General features: G+C 42.7%; 1 protein-coding gene across 1 annotated transcript in view; it reads right to left on the reverse strand.

Moving 5' to 3' along the window:
* Positions 1-17,047, reverse strand: part of LOC116906994 (aromatase) — a 126,495-nt gene that overhangs the window by 8,651 nt on the left and 100,797 nt on the right. The window contains exons 5-6 of the mRNA XM_032909921.1: positions 736-850; positions 77-191 (exon numbers count right to left, since the gene is read on the reverse strand). Coding sequence (XP_032765812.1) covers positions 77-191; positions 736-850 — 230 coding nt within the window. The remainder of the gene's footprint in view (positions 1-76; positions 192-735; positions 851-17,047) is intronic.

The raw sequence follows: 17,047 nt of genomic DNA on the forward strand, positions 1-17,047 counted from the left end.
AAAAGGATTTTCTAAGCAATGGTACATGGTCATAATATGTAGCAGGTGAGGAACTGTGGTTCAGTCAGGCCAATACCTCAGCGAAAATCAAATCAGTTGCAAAATCCATACAGTCTTCCAGTTTCTCTGCTGAGGAAACTTTCTGTCTTTTCTTTTCCACCAGAATTTCGATCTCGTCTTTCAAGTCCTTGCTGAAGGAAAAGAAGAAGTCAAAATTTTCTCAATTTAGACTCCCAGCAAAACAGATCCTGCTTGTTTTAAAGGCATTAGTGCTCGTGAGTAAATGAGTTTGTATTTTATTTCTTCACAAACGAATTGCATGAAGTCTTTGTCTTATAGTACCAGGGTTAACTGAGACTTCTAACACTGCTAATAATCCCAAGGCTATAACTTTAATTCTATGTTCCATTTTTGATGATATGCAGAAAGCTCTGATAGGTGTCAGTGTTAGGATTAGCCAAGCTTTTCCGTCAACTCAAAACATAACACAGTGTCTTCGTTCCAGAGAGCCCTCAGGCCACACATTTGGCCACTGCTAAGCAGGTTCTTGGCCAGAGGCTTCCTTTGTTCTTTGGTCTGTCCCAGTGCAGCCAAATTGCTATGAGTATTTCACAAGTAACTTTGTCAGCATGGCCCTCTGCACTCTGGGGAGCATAAACCTTATCAAAGGGGTCAACAGCCCCAAAGACAAAATGAGCAGCGCACATGCCCATCCTCCAAACTTGGGTTACTTACACGGATCTCTCATACTTTCTGTAGAGCCAAGAAATCTTAAAGAAGATGTTTGGTTTGATGAGGAGTGCTTGCCAGGCATTAAAATAACCCTGGATTTTCTTCACAATAGAACTTTCTGTGGAACAAAATCAAGAACAAATTCAGTGGGAAAAAAAAAATGTGAACCTAAAAGCAGAACTCCAGACAGACTCTTTGGCCGGTCTTGGGTTTAGCTGCATAGATTACACGGCAAATTCATTAACTTATCTGCTTGGCATCTAAATTGGCTGAGTTAGCTGTAGAATTCACAGTTTTCAAGTCCGTGTCTGAGACCACAACCTAGACTCTCTCGTATCTCAGTCCGGTTGGGCTTCTCACTCCCTCTGGCTTTTCTGGACACAGAGGAGTAATTACAGTTACCGTGTCCTTGGTCCTGGCACCTGGAAGGGGGTTGTTCGGCCAAGTGAGATGACATAGTGGGTAAAGGTCCTTGCCTCTTAATGATTTGAGTTCAATTCCTGGAATCCACATAAAGAAGGGAGGAAAAAACAGCTCCCGAGTTGTCCCCTGAGCTCTGTGGGTACACAGCAGCACTCATGTTTCTTTCTTACTAACGATGATGATGATGATGATGATGATGATGACGACGACGACGACGACAATGGCATATTTAATTTGAAAACACCAAACCTGTTATGCTGCTAACACACACAGTTCAGTTGATTCTGGAGTTAGGTGAGATATTATATACTGGGATTCTCAACCTAATTAACAGCTCCTCAATGACTCACTTTCCAGTGCTAGGTCCATTTTATAGCATTCTTCACATGGCCTTCATACTTATCTATATTTGGCTGAAACTGCAGAATTAATCTGAGCTTCTTCAATGCACTGTTTTGAGCCTCATACATTGTTAATGACAGGTAAGTGATAATAAGCTAAATTGAATTTAAAAAGGAAAAGAAAGTCCTTGCCTATTTTTTTCAAGTTACACACACACACACACACACACACACACACACACACACACACACACACACACAAATGGGAAAGGAATTTTTTTTAACTGTTAAAATGCCAATCACTTCTAGGTTGCTTTACAGAGCTTTTGAGTTTAATCCTTACAGTCTTGCCAAGGGTGATAACATCTTTGTTTTGCAAATTAAAGAAACCTACAGTTGATAGAAATTAAGGATGCAGACAGTATGGCATGCAGGTCAGCCCGGAAGTTTAACAAGTATACAGTATACAGGGAAACCAACATAACCCACGTGGCTTATACAGGTGCTGTGGCATCTCGGTCTGGTTCCAGCCACTGATTGACGCAGGGATTCACAGCTCCCTTGACACAACCCTTCCTAACAGCCTAGGCCTGGAGGGACCCAAGGAGCAAGCAGGGCTGGGTCAGCACGTCTGCCTAACTTCAGCAAAGACATATGCAGAAAGCACGCCAGGTGAAAGGTGACACGAGAACTTCCCAGAGGAACTGCATGATCAGATTCAGTTTCTGTAGCCCCTGGGAAGTGCAGGAGACTGGAGATCAAGGCCATGGGAGCTGGGAGGAGGAAGGAAGGGCTTAGAGATGATCGTATGGCTCCGATGGTTTCCACAAGTGCTAGAGTGCGTGTTTCTTTCCCCTGCCTAGATCACTTTTCTTTCAGATCTGCACATGGCTGTGACTTCACTTCGTTCAGAACATGTTTAAATGTCCTCTCTGAAGAGATACTTCCTGACCACTTGGCTCCATGATGGGCATGGCCGCATTGCTACCCCACCTCAAACCCTGTTCTTTACCCTGATCCGTTCTTGCCTTGAGGCACTCGCTATCGCTTCCATGTAACCTGGGATTTACTAGCTTTACTGCTCATGTACCCCCACTGCAATATAAGCTTCTCAAAGCTGAAAACTTTACCCCATCTTCCCGATTCTCTCCCCTAGAACCTGGAACATAAAGTAGGCAGCAATACATATTGGTTGAGGAACAGCTGAATCAAGGAACGTAATTTAAAAAATTAATTTAGGGAAATCACATACTAATGTCAACAGCTTTTGGGTGGTGGTAGTTATGGGCACGTTTTTAAATGTTTGCCTTTTCTCACTTAGCAGAGAAGGTAGGATGCCTTGTGGGGTTGTTATAAATACTAAATGGTAGGCATGCACATAAAGTATCTTTTCAGATTGTTTGGTACAAACCAGTATGTTTAGTACATGCAAAACACCTGACAGCTGTCATCACCATCTTGTCAGCATCAACAGCATCAGCACTGTCACTTTATCGTATAGAGACCAGCAAGTTCTCTTAGAGTGACTTTGAGAGAAGGAACACATACATGTGTATATAAATATGTGTGTGTGTGTGTGTGTGTGTGTGTGTGTGTGTGTGTGTGTATCATGTCCCAAAGAATGGTCAGAAATGGTTAAATATATCCGATTTACCAGTGCTATGTCAATGACCACATTAACAGATAACGTTTGCCCATTGTAGGATGCTATGCCTTAGAGCAACACAGGAGATACAGAAGATATGGGGGTTGACCTCTACTATAAGGCAGAAATGCTAGGGGTGGGGTGGGGGGATATCCTTAGGAATACTTAGAAATGCTGAGCCAAGCACAGTGAAGTGGCACTTTGCTTCTCTCTACTGCCCCCACAGGCCCGTTTGAAAGAGAACAGAATGCATGAGAACTCAAGTCCCAGTACCGTCCAGGGGGATCCCCAGGAAGAGCATGTTAGAAGTGTCCAGCATGATGTGTCTCATGAGGGTCACCACGTCCACGTAGCCCGAGTTGTCAGTGACGTCACCCAGCCTGTCCAAATGCTGCTTGATGGATTCCACACAGACTTCTACCATTCGAACAAGACCAGGGCCTGTCAGAGCTGAAGAACAGAAATTCGGCCATCATAAGCACCGGGGCACATAACACAGCAGGTTACTTCAGCTTTATATGTCAGGAACAATTGTCCCCAACTTTACATTAAATAATAGGGTGGGAAATGTTACAATAATCTCACATACTTTCTTGTGTTATCCGGGTTTTCTGCAAGAAGTACTTACCTTTTTAACTAAAATTGAGCAAATGGATATTACTTTAAAAGATGGGTTCAGGTTAAAGCCTTTTTTAAGCTACTAATCATTTTCTTTTTTTTTTTTTTTTTTTTTTTCAGAGCTGGGGACCGAACCCAGGGCCTCGCCTAAATAGGTGAGCTCTACCACTGAGCTTAAATCCCCAACCCCAGTACTAATCATTTCTGAGACTGCAGATGAAACATTAATACTTCTGGGATAACACCAACCAGTGCTTTTTACATTTACTGTACATGGTTCCCTTGAGGTGATGGCTTGGATTTTATTGAGGTCACATTTATTTGGCATTTTAGCATGTAGATGGATATTAACACAGAGCCAGTGACTGGTCCTTAACTATTTCCACCTAAGGTTCCTAGAAGCAGAGACGTACAACACCAGTCTTAGAAATACTGAGTGTGTGTGTGCCCTTCTCCTATGCTTAGCCTCTCTTCAGACTCATTTGATAGAGCAGTAGCAGGCAGAGCCAGTCCTCACGTGCTATGCAGGTGTCAGTGACTGGGGAACTCCTACAAGAGGGTGACAACTATTTAATAGCTTTATGCTTCAACCAATCCTGCATGAGGTGCCTGGGCACATATTTGTCAAACAAATGGATTGGACAAACAAATGGATGGGTGGATGAATGAATGAATCAATGAATGAAAACACGTAGAATGGATTGGTTCCGCCCTCCTCTTGCTCTGCTCCTGATCTAGCATTTTCCCTAGTGGTCCATTGTAGTAGAGTTTCTTTAAGGTTCTTTCAGGACTAGTCTCTATTTTTATGTCTTTTATTCAGATTTGCTATCAAAATTCTTTACATGGCATGGAAATTTTGGGGGTACCTTAAAGGCAGAATGCCAGGAGATCATCCCTCAAAAGAGGGTGGGGAAACAAATAAAAAGTAAAGAAACGTATTTCGAAGACAGACTTTGCAAATAAGAACGAAGCTTGACAGCCTGGTGGTTTCACTAATCCCAGCACTCCTGCAGCAGAGGGATCGTTAGAAACCACTTCCGGGCTCATGAGTTCAGGCCAGAACAGTCTACAGAGTGAGACCTTGTCAAGAATGTGGTAGAGGGTGTGTGTTGGGGGCAGAGTTGGGGGAAGGTGATAGGAGAGAGCTGGGGAGACCAGCCTAAGGATACTCTGAAGAATCCCAAATGTGTTAAAGGAGGCTGAAGTAGGAGGCTTCCTCGGAGTGATGGGAAGGGACTACCTGAGCTTTCTCTGTTCTCTGATAGTGATCACATTCAAGAGAGGGGCATATCATCCCTAAACACCTCAGCCCTTTGAGGGAAGGGGTGGCACCATATGTCATTCATGGTCTTTGTCCGAGTGAATGCAGGTCTTGTCTCTGTGACAGGAACCTGAAGCCATACCTCACAGGTGATCAGAAGGCAATATGACTGCTTATGGTCACTGGTGTATGTAGATACGTGTTTCAATGTGCTTAAAATACTCTTATCTTGCTCCAAAGAAAATTCAGCAAATCCTTAAATTTCATCAATAAATAGCTCCTTTGACAGTTTCAGTAAACGCACTTCTCTGCACTCCACCTACCTTTTCACCCATCTCCTTTAGGGATGAACCATTTCACCACCACTGTATTTACCCACAAACCCAACACAGCCAGTAGGTTAATGATTTCATAGCACTACTGAGCGTAACTTAGATTCCAAAATGTGTCCCATTTTTTTTCTACTTTCTCAGGGAAACCAAAGGAATCTAATTCCCAAAGGAGGGTTATTAAACTGCTTTAGGACTCTCGCTATTCATGGCTGTCTCAGTAATCATGATGCTGTTTAGTAAGTAATTAACTTACCGTTTGGAGAAGTTACATGACCCTTTCCTCATCCACCCTTGCCACTGTAGCAGCCCACTTGTCTTCATGGTTCATGGTTGTGTTTGTTCTCCTTGAACTTTTTGTCTACTACGGTGGGGGACTTTCCTAAACACGCCCAAGTGTTCACATCCATTTCCTTAAAATAATTAGTGAACCCTTGTAACTCTTGGGATATACTCAAGTCCTGACTTAATGAGAAATGTCTTGAGTGATTTGATCCTGCCTTTCCCTTGGCCTTAGGTTTGTCCTTGGGGGGTCCCTAGTGTGTCACGATGATCTATCTTTTCTCTGCTGTCAAATGTCCTGGTCGTTCATTTTTATGATGTCTGTCTGTGTTACACTTTCTTAGTTAATTCTACTTCATCCCAAATTCATCGTAAGTACCACTGCTCTGAGCTGTCGTCCCTGGCCCCTTGGTGGCTTTAGGTGGCCCACGTGTCTGTTCTCTCCAGCCTCGTACAACCTTACCTAAACAGTATTTGGTAATGTGTAGGTCGTCCTTACCCAGCCTTCCTATTACCTGGTCCTCAATGGCAGGAGCAAATCTTTCTTGTTGTTGTAATCTCGGTACCTAATACAATGATGATTACACTGGCGTGTTAAATGAACAGATAAATTTAGAGATTCTGTTAAGTCTTGAATGTCAAGGGAATAGGGTATCCCAAATATTAGCTGACATATTCCTAGTAAACCTGGGCCAGATGAAGAAGTAAAATACAATTTTCAATGCTGTGGAGACAGACATCATATGTTATATAATATATTCATATAATATATTGTTTTGGTGTATATATATGAATTATATATTATGTATTTTCATATTCATATAATGTATTCATTACAACATCTCAAGTCCATGTTCTATAATACTCATCAGTGTGATAAGGAACAAGCACAACATACTAATGGACGCCACTGAAGTCCTCCTATGGACATGGGGCCCACTATAATCCTGAGACCTATACTTTTCCATTAATCCAGTGTCAGTCTTATAAGACATAAGGAGATAGATCGGCTGCAACACAAATAGTGGCACACACACAAAAAAGCTACCCAAAGTTTCCTGGGGTCCCAATCACAAAGTGACTCAAGAGTGGGTCCTCAAGAGGATGAGATGATGATATGTCACTACGGTAAGTCCAAGCAAATCCCAGGAGTCCTTAGCGAGGAAACTTTCCCAGCTGAGGCTACAACAGAAGGTACAAAAGAGAGGCAGGCAAAAAGGGGAAGACTGGGCCTGTGCCATCAGACAAGGGATGATGGGCTCTCACAAGCCGGAAGAGAGTAAGATCAAAGATGCCTCCTATCCGAACCTCCACAGGCTTTTCGTCACCTGCTGGGACCCATGACCGACTTGTGATCTGCAGAATTTTACAACAAAGAGCATGACTTTGTATCCCAACTGTCTAGTGTGTTATGGCAGCCAGAGGAACCAAGACTTGTCTAAGGCAATGGGGCTAGCCTTACAGACCCAAAAGTCTGAATGGAAGAAAGAGTTTTGACAGTGCATGGTCAGACCTAAAATTGTTCCTCCTGATGCCGTCTCCAGTGCGATTGCCAGGGCATGACAGTGTCTCCTAATGCTTGATGTTAGTGTCAAAATTGGCCCTGTGTACTTCTCAACATCTTCATGTTCAGAATGACACGGGCAAGGGCCAAGGGCCAGCCTCTGCTCACCTCTGACTCACTTTTGCCGTGTGAATCTCAACCTCTCTAGGACTTGGCCTTTTCATTTATGGTTGCATAAAGCCCAGAGGCTGGATGAGGCAAATACAGACCTCCCCCCCATGCTAAGATTCTCTGGTTTCATTTGTTGACTGTTTTCTCCCCATAACATCTGGCCTGTCAGACAGTGGATCTGCCAATGTATTTTTCAGTCGTGCTTACAGCAAACATTAAGCTGAAACACTAAATTTTGGTTGAAAATGACCCTAAGCACACAGGTCCATCTCTTCAGAGTTTGTTGTGGCTATGATTACAGACACTGTGTTTGCACTGGGGGGACGAAGGCTTAGGGTTTACTAATGTTGGAATCTTAGGCAAATCATTTAACCTATTCAGTCTTAGTTTTCATTCATTTTGTGAGGTTGCTGGGATGAAATGTCAAGCTTAGAAAGTTTATCTGTATTATTTCAAAATTATGTGGCAGTAAAATTTTAGAGTATAGTCTTTTAACAGAAGCACCATTGCAGACCTAGGAAAATAATGCAGGATTCCCACTTACCTTCACAAGAAAGGGTTGGACCGCTCTCCACAGGCTGGGGTTGTTGTTAAATATGATGCCATTCTGCATGCTAATGCACTGCAGCCCACGCTACGTCGAATCTGGAGATGTAGTTGTTGTGCTTCATCACATGGAACATGCTCGAGGACCTGAAGGCAAGTGCTTGGGGCTTCAATCTGAGAGGGAGGAGGGGCTTTATGGCAGCCCACCTGACTGTGCGGTGTCTGGTTTGACAGAGGCGTGTTGATCCAAATGGAAAAGTATATGATTCCAGTGTCAGGTTAAATAAGTATGCCAGGTAGCCCGAGATCTCCCCACGAGTAAAACCATTTCACTTTCTGACCTCTCGCGATGAGGAGTGAAGTAGCCCAGGTGGATGTGCTGCTGATAAGGCCATTCCAGTGATCTGTAGGGGCGGTAGAATATTCCTCTAGTCCATGTGGCTACTGGAAAGTGCATTCAGAAGACATCCGCCATCACTCTTTCCTGATAGGACTGAAGACTGCTCCCCATAGAGACTGCCCCCCACAGAGACTGCCTCTGTAGAGACCTGCCCCTATAGACTGCTCCCCCTAAAGATTGCGCCCCCTACAGAGACTGCTCCCTCAGACTGCCCCCACAGAGACTGCCTCCCCACAGAGACTGCCCCCACAGAGACTGCCCCTGTAGAGACTGCTCCCCACAGAGACTGCCCCCCTCACAGAGACTGCTCCATGGAGGCTAGCTAAAGCTGTCTCCTTGACCAACTGTATTGCAAACACTGGCCTCCTTTGTTTATCCTCTGAGCGACCTTCTTCCTTGCTCAGCTGTATTCGATGAAGATGACCCTGCCTCCCACCAACTCCGTGTAATAAACATCTTGAGCTTGGATGGATGAGGAGTTATGAGGCCTATTCCACTTGAAATTAATTGTGAAAATGAGGTAAAACTCCAAAATAATGCCACAAATATCCATTTATTGGTACTGATCTCAGAAAAAAATTAAAAACAAAACCGTCAAAAGTCAAATTGTCTCACAATTTAAACTCCTAATAATATTGATAAATTTTAAATTTTAATTAATATTTTAATTTATAATTTAATTTATATTTTCTATAAACGAAACATAAAATCAGATTTCAAATCGAATTCCAACAAATCAATCTGATACTCCAAAACTTAGGTAGAAGTATTACCTATAAAACAAACCGAAATTACTGACAATTAAAATAAGATTCACGCCTTTTTTCCTAACTTACTCTCTACAATTAAAGTACAGAAAAGTATGTTTTTATGTTCTTTGGTCACGATGAACAGAGCATTGTTTTTTGTTTTGCTTTTGCTTTTCTGCTCTGTTCCTCAGGGATTCTGTACATTACATTTGTCTGGTGAGCCCAACTGAACCTTTAGCTGATGGTAATAGTTAATCCCAATGTGTCCATTAGAGGGCGCTATCATCCTGGTGATCCTGGCAGCCTGAAGTTTAGCCAACAAAGAAAACCATCAAGGAAAAAACGGCCACCAAAAAAAAAAAAAAAAAGGCAGTTTTAAACCAAAGTCTTTTCTCAAGGTGAGGCATGGCGAGGCAGATATCCAAACAGAGTAATTATTGACAAAGGAAGGGACTTGAAGGACAAGCCTCAATCCCTGGCCAAGACCTGACCCCAGGTGAGCCCCGCCGGCAATCCTAAGGAGGGAAACCTGTTTGAGAAAGTGAGGACCTCCCAAAGAGGGTGCCCAAGTTCAGAAGAGACAGGACAGTGGACGGTGTATTACTGCTGAGGCCAGAGACCAGACTTTAAATATGATTGAAATTAAGAGATCAACAATGGGCAAACCTCCCACTTGACAGAGAGAGGGAGAGAGGGGAGGGAGGAGGGAGAGGGAGAGATGACTGACAGGCAGATGGGCAGGCAGACAGACAGATAATTAAATTCAGGTGGGGTCCTCCATATGTCTCAGCATTTCTACTCAATCTCCCATCCATTCTTTTCAATTCCCTGTCAGTCCCTCCTCCAAATCTAAGACTAGAAATTTCTCTGAGAAAGAGTGGAAATTAGAAGTTGTCTCCTTGGGACCTAAGCTATCCATTCAGCCTTTTCTGAAGCCTTCCTTCACTTTGCTGAGCAAAACGACCTGCCCTTATCCAAAGCCAGTCCCTCTCATGTCCTTGGACATCACCTCATTTCATGCAGTGACACACACACACACACACACACAGTATACACACCTTTTTCTTCTTCATTAGCAATTTTCTGTAGCTTCCATCCTTGCCACAGCTAGCAGAGCCAAGGACCAAAATGGTGCTTTATGCAAGCTGTTACTGCATTTCCTTTCAGTCCCTCTGCCATCTTCATGTTTTTGAATAGGTTAGACAGGTCTGCCCTTGGGGGCTTGCCTTCTGTATGATGCATACTTTCTCCAGATTTCTGCTTCCACTTTGAGTCTTTTGAAAATGTATTTATTTTATTTTTCTATTTGTGTGTGTGTGTGTGTGTGTGTGTGTGTGTGTGAGTGTACCCAAGCTCATCTATATAGGCATATGTGTTGGTGTATGCATGAAGCCTTTGTTGATGTTGGGACTCATCGTTGACTACTCTCCAACTGTATCCATTGAATTACCTCCCCAGCCTTCTCCTAAGTCCGTCCTCAGTGAGGCCTGCCCCCACCTACGCACAATTATACCACAGCCCTACAACTCACCCCCATCCCGACCTTTTTTTCCAATTTCTCCCCCTAGAGAGTACATAGTACTTGGTTTCCTCAGGGTTGTCTCGACTTATCACTGAAAATCCCCTAGCTTAGAAAAACTCCTAATCTCAGGCAAACTGAACAGTGGTCATCATGTATACACTCCAAAATGACACTTCCATCACAGGGCTGCACAGTTAGCAGTGTGACCCCAGGAGATTATACCACCTGACAGCCATCATGGTCATTTCATATAGTCTACGGTGTCAACGTGACCTCGGGATGCACCCACATTAAGGAGTTTATGGCTAGACTGTACATTTCACCTCTTTATTCACGGTATACCAACAGTATGCTCTCCCGTGAGAGTGGGGACTTTGAACTGCTCTTATTCTCCAGTGTAGTAGTACTGCTGTGTTCCTGGAGTAGAGCCTGGTCTGCTATGCCTTCAATGCCTTCTCATTCATCAAGGGAAATATAAAAGTCAATTATTACTGTTAGTACATAAGCTCTTAATATAAGTTGAACAAATTCTTTGTAAATCCACACATAATTAAGATAGGTATGCAAATAAAACTTTCATTAGCACGTTAATTGTTAATTATCCTTTATGAATGATGCTCAAATTATTTTTATTTTTGTATTTGTGACAAAAATAAATGTACACACACTTACGGGGTATATAACATAGCATCCATCCATAGCCCCTGGTGTGGAACATTAACTGCCCAGGAGCACTATGTATGCTTTAGTGCAGATTCCATGGGCATCCACATCTCAGGGCTTTACCTCATAGTCTCCAAGATGTCCAGGCAGCATGCAAGCAGCTCTCCTGACTGCCTAACCTGAAACTCTGCTCCTTCAGGACAGGGCTAGTTGGAAAAGCTGGACTGCGGTCACTGCATAGTTGTAATGACTCTAAATCTCAAAGTTTTCAAATGGAAAAGAACTCGGGCGAAATAACAATCTTTCTGAGGTCCAATGGGGTTGTTTCAAGAGGCACAGGTAGTTCTGGAAAGAACTTGAAGAGCAGGCAAGGGAGGGAGATAGGGACAAACAAGTCCTATTCCAGAGGGGAGCTCAGCCTTTAACAACAAAATGGAGGGCTTGAGGCAATTAAGGAGAACACAAAGACTCCAACAAGTGAAAGGCCTGAGGGAACATAACAAGAAGGGAGCTTGGCGAGCTGGGGGAAGGGTAGGCAGGAGTCTGAGCCTCTCTGTGAGTCAGTGCTGTGCTGGTCAGAGTCACTGAGGGCTGCTTTCCTAGTGAAGAAGGGTGTGTAGGCACCTATGGATCTGTCTGGTGACCTAAGTTTCTAAACGTCCACTCTCTGGGACGAACCTTACCTACTACTGTGTTCTCAGACCCATTGTTCTTCATTTCAAATCTAGTCTTCTACCATCCTCTCCTTGGCTAGACTCAAGCATAACGCAGTAAGAGAAAAACCACCCAGTGCTGCTTAGTTCTTTGTGCTTGTCCCAGACGGAGAAAGGCACCCTTACCCCAGAAACAACTTCCCTTCTTTCCAGGTAGGAGTTTGCCAAGCTCCACAGCTCTGGAATCACCTGGAGAGCTTAAGCAGTACTGGTATCTGTCTACAGCCAGGCAAGGTCTCAGAGCCCATGCCCAGGAATTCCTATACGCTCCCTACCTACCTTAAAGCATCGGGAAAGAGAGAACTGCTCGGGCAGATCTTCGTTTGAGTAAGTATCGCCTGTTTGCCAAGGGAAACCAAGGAAAAGAAGCCATGCCAATAGAGTAGGGCGAGAAGTCTGTTCTCTGTGCTGAGAGTGAAGATGTAGGAGGGACTGTCTTAGACAACCCTAAATGGCATTGGGGGTTACAAATTACAAAACACTTTTTAAGACAATAGCCAACTGAAAAGGTGACTAAAACACTAAAAAAGGTAGAGAAAACATCTCAGATTTGCTTGAATCAGAATGACCAGACTTCAGTAGATCTTAACATCTCAAACCAAAGCATAATTGTGGTCTAGTCACAATGCATTTGAACCATCTGAAAGCTTGTTGAAAGCAGACCATGAGGGCTCAAGTCTAGATGCTTGTTTAGTAGGTCTTGGTGGGGTACAAGCACGTGCATTTCTGACAAGTTCTGAGCTGTGCAGCTGTTGTTAGTGAGAAAAACCTCTTCGCTGCTCCAGGAGGAGCATGACACGCCCCATGTCCATCCCCCACCACAGTGGTTTAGGGCTCCATAGATGTAGTCTGCCTCAGCCATTCTTTAGAGCACTACAACATCAGAAGGACACCTCAGGCAAGAACTAGGGAACAGATCCAGAACAACATGAGTGGGTAGTCTGAAATATTTGGAATTCTAGGATGTTTTTTTCACCATGCGTGCCTGTCAGTATTTACTTCATAGAACTTGTCTTCAAGAAAACTATTATATTTGATAAAAGGACATATATAATCAAACAAATCAGTAAAACACCCTGGTAGGTGTTAGCTAACAGGAAAAGCCCTATCGGCTCATAAACATTAAAACATTTATGATATAGTGGTTGTAGAAAACTTCGCTAAAAGTCAAGATAGCTGGAAGTCTAGTGGAATCTTTTAAAATGTCTCCATCTTCTCAGATTGATAGATAAGAAAATTAGTGTGCAACGGTCAACAAGAACTTAGTAAACTCCACGATGAACGTAATCCAGCAAAGTATAACAGCTCAGGAAGGAGAACTTTAGTTTTTAATGGGCACTACAGATCCTAGTTGGTTTCAGATGGCTCCGCCCAGACACTGGCTCACAGCCACTGATTGGACAGTTGGTTTCAGATGGCTCCGCCCAGACACTGGCTCACAGCCACTGATTGGACAGTTGGTTTCAGATGGCTCCGCCCAGACACTGGCTCACAGCCACTGATTAGAGGATAGCAGCTCACGGCTTCTGCCTTTGCTGTCTGGCACCTTGTAGGTGGTAGCCTGCAGGGTGAACTGAAAGCTATGGGTCACAAACCAGCCTCCGCTTTGTTGTTTAAGGATTTGGGGGACTGTTTTTGCTTTTGTTTTTTTACTCGCTTACTTGTAGAAATAACACCAAATGAGCTCAGAGACGCAGGAGACATGGTCTGTCTTCCCTGAAGCATGTTTGGCAAAACCCAAGCCATCTGGTCTCTTAAGTTTCCACATTTGTGACTCAGAGGAATTTTGAATGACTTCCCAACTTCCTATGGTTCTTTATCTACGTGTCTCTGGCTTCAACTCAAGCAAATTTTAATTATTTTCTTGTCCACAGTATCAGTGGGGCTATACGGCCATTTGTCACCTTCAATTTCATGTCGCTTTACCAAATACCAAGCTATCAAAATGAAGTGACTTTTTATAAAGAAAACTCAACATTTTTTTTTAAATAGGGAAAGCTTAGTCAAGGCTGAAGGTTTTAAGGCGGCAGTAGAAGCAGTCAGAGCACAAGAGGTGTTCGGGTAACTGAGAAGGGAGCCCAGGCCTGGCGCACGATAGCTAAGTGAGTTCTTAGTGAGTCATGTCCTCAGCCACTCCAGCCTTGTTTATTCAGGGACTCACTTGCTGATGATGAGTACCTTCCACTGATCCAGACTCTCTGCGAACTCTCCATATCTACGCACCTAATCCCTATCCACAAGAATCTGCCATGGAAATGAGAGGCCAATTCCCAGACAGTAGCTAGGACCCACAAATAAATCGTAAGAACACAGTGAACTTCATTAATGCAAAAAAATTGTCCTTCATATTCATTTTTTATATCTTCTGAGTCTATATGTGAGTCACCTGTGATTTAAAAACAAAAGCAGAGATCACACGAGACTCTCCGCCTCTTGAATGAATGAAAGCACGTGGCTTCGTGAGTAGCTGCTCTTGATCTGTCGTCCCAACCCTCTAAACGGGAGGCTATACACTCTGCTTTCTAACAGTCTGGAATAAAAAATCGGTTTTATCTGTTAGTATAAGCATAGAAACTGGGACAGGTGGCGACTGATGAAACTGTACGGCTGCCGCTTGCTCTTATCTGGATGGTCTTGGTTGTGAACAGTCTAGCTGACAGAACGAGCCTCTCAGAACCAAGCGTGGTGTTCTTTTCTTCTGAGGAGATCTGCCAGGATAACAACGCCTGTCTCAAACATCCACCGCTTTTAAATGGCTCTCCGTTGACGAGGAGTCTTGAGCAAAACCTCCGAAGTAATACAAACCTGAGAACTCATTTATTAATCGCTGGCTCACGACCGGGTCTGGTTTCCAGAGAGCAGTGTCTAGCTTACAGCCTTATATATAGACAATGTAGGGTTGTGCAGAACCAGAAACCTGGGAAGGGAGGGGTTGTATGTGGTTTATGTCACAAACAAAGATGAGCCGATTTTGTTCTGCTAACTCTGTAGCATCCAAAGTAACATGTTTGATTACAGCCCCTTTCAATGCTGTATGTGTCATCACGATTTGCGTTTGGGCTTGTTTGTTTGTTTGTTTGTTTGTTTTGAAATAGGGTTAAACTGCTTAGCTCGGGTTCTCCTTGAACACCAAGATACCCTGTCTCAGACTTCCAAGTGTTGGGATTCCAATCAAACCTACATTGAACTGTTTTACCAGTGGTTGGTGAAATTAAATAAAAATACCTTCGATACTTTAAATTTATACATTGGACAATTTTTTCTAATCTTTTAAAATTCATAGAGTCAGTGAAATCGGTATAAAGCCAGATAATGTCTAATTGCTTAGAAGACTGGGTCTGTGTAATAATCAATTGTAAGCTGAATCATCTGACCTGGTATTTCTCCCAAGTTAAACACTGTTTAACAATTATTTGGGTAACTTTGAGTTCTTACTAATCTGATTATCAGACCTCCTCCTCCTTCTCCTCCTCCTCCAACACTATTTGAAAAGATCTTGATCAAAAGATCAATAGAATCAAAAATGTAGCCAAAGGTTTCAATCTTCTAACTCTAGTAGCACCACATTATATCATAGGTGACTGGAGTTATATTAAAGTGATTCCCTTATGTTTGCTCAAAGATTTAAAGAAGCAGATTTGATCAAATGCATGTTTCTCCAAAATATCAGATATACCAACTTTTAATCTTTAAAATGTGTTGTAAACAAAATACCAGTTATATTATAACAATTCATCACAGATGTTCCACAAGTGTTTTCAAATGAACTGTGTGTGGGTATTTAATATAAAGAGTGATTTTGATTTTTTGAGTGTTGTCCTTCACAAACACACACACACACACACACACACACACACACACAGAGAGGGGGGGAGAGAGAACACATATACACTCATGTATGCATGCACACACAAATAAATTTTTAAATGAAATAAAAAACAATTGTTGTATTTTAGGCTGTTTTTACATTTAGACAAAAAGTGGAGGAATATTACATAAGATACATTTAATTCTACATGAGGCTAAGTATTGACTAAGAAAAGACTTGTCTACAAATATTTACTTAATAGTCAAGCTCCATGAAGCACAAAGAGAGAACTATAAATGGCTTATATTTGGGAGGAACTATTCCCCTACTAGTATAGTATTCCTCCACCATAAAACAAATTATCAAAATAAAAACATTTTGAGATGAGTCTTACTATGTAGCACCTGGTTGGCCTGGAACTTGCTATGTAGACCAGGGTGGCCTCGAACTCACAGAGATCTGCCTACCTCTGCCTCCCAACTGACGAGATTAAAGGCCTCATACCTCATACCTGGCCAAAAATGAAAAACATTTATTTCAAAAGATATGACAATGAAGATTTGTATATACTGAAAAATGAAGTTTGCTAGACAGTATGTAGGTTAAGAGTCTGAGTATTTAGCCAGACGATGGTAGTGGTCATACAAGGCTTTAATCCCAGCACTCAGGAGGCAGACACAGATGGATCTCTGAGTTCGAGCCTGGTCTACAGAGTGAATTCCACAACAACCAGGACTATATAGAGAAACCTTGTCTAGAAGAAAGAAAGAAAAAAGAAAGGAAGGAGGGAGGGAGGGAGAGAGGGAGGGAGGGAGGAGGAGAACGGAGAGAGGGAGGGAGGGAAGGAGAGGGAGGAGAGAGAGGAGAGAGAGAGAGAGAGAGAGAGAGAGAGAGAGAGAGAGAGAGAGAGCGCTGAATGTTCTACCAAGAAGAAAAGCAGAGTTTGGGATACTTAATGACCAATTATATGTCGCCTTAATTTATCCAATAAACATCTCCTGAGACCCTAATTTAGATATTTTTTCCAAGTCAGGGTCTATAGATAACCATGAAAAGTACAATAACTATATTCTTGCAGAATAGTAGTTATGGAGAAGATGTAAAAAAATATAAAAGCAAATAATTATAACATATTATACATATATGTGTTCATATATTCCTTCCATTTACATGTAAATCTTGAACCACAGATGTGTAAAATATGAGGCAAATATTCTAGTTGCTTCCACATTAGGCAGATCTCAGCTTCTCGGATTGGGAATGCTTCTCTAGGCATAGACTGACTTCGAGAGAGTCCCTCAGCCCACTCCCAGGAGCAGGAAATACTTCACTGTCCACTG

This window comes from Rattus rattus, chromosome 8 (assembly GCF_011064425.1).
Source record: "Rattus rattus isolate New Zealand chromosome 8, Rrattus_CSIRO_v1, whole genome shotgun sequence".
Classification (NCBI taxonomy): Eukaryota; Metazoa; Chordata; class Mammalia; order Rodentia; family Muridae; genus Rattus; species Rattus rattus.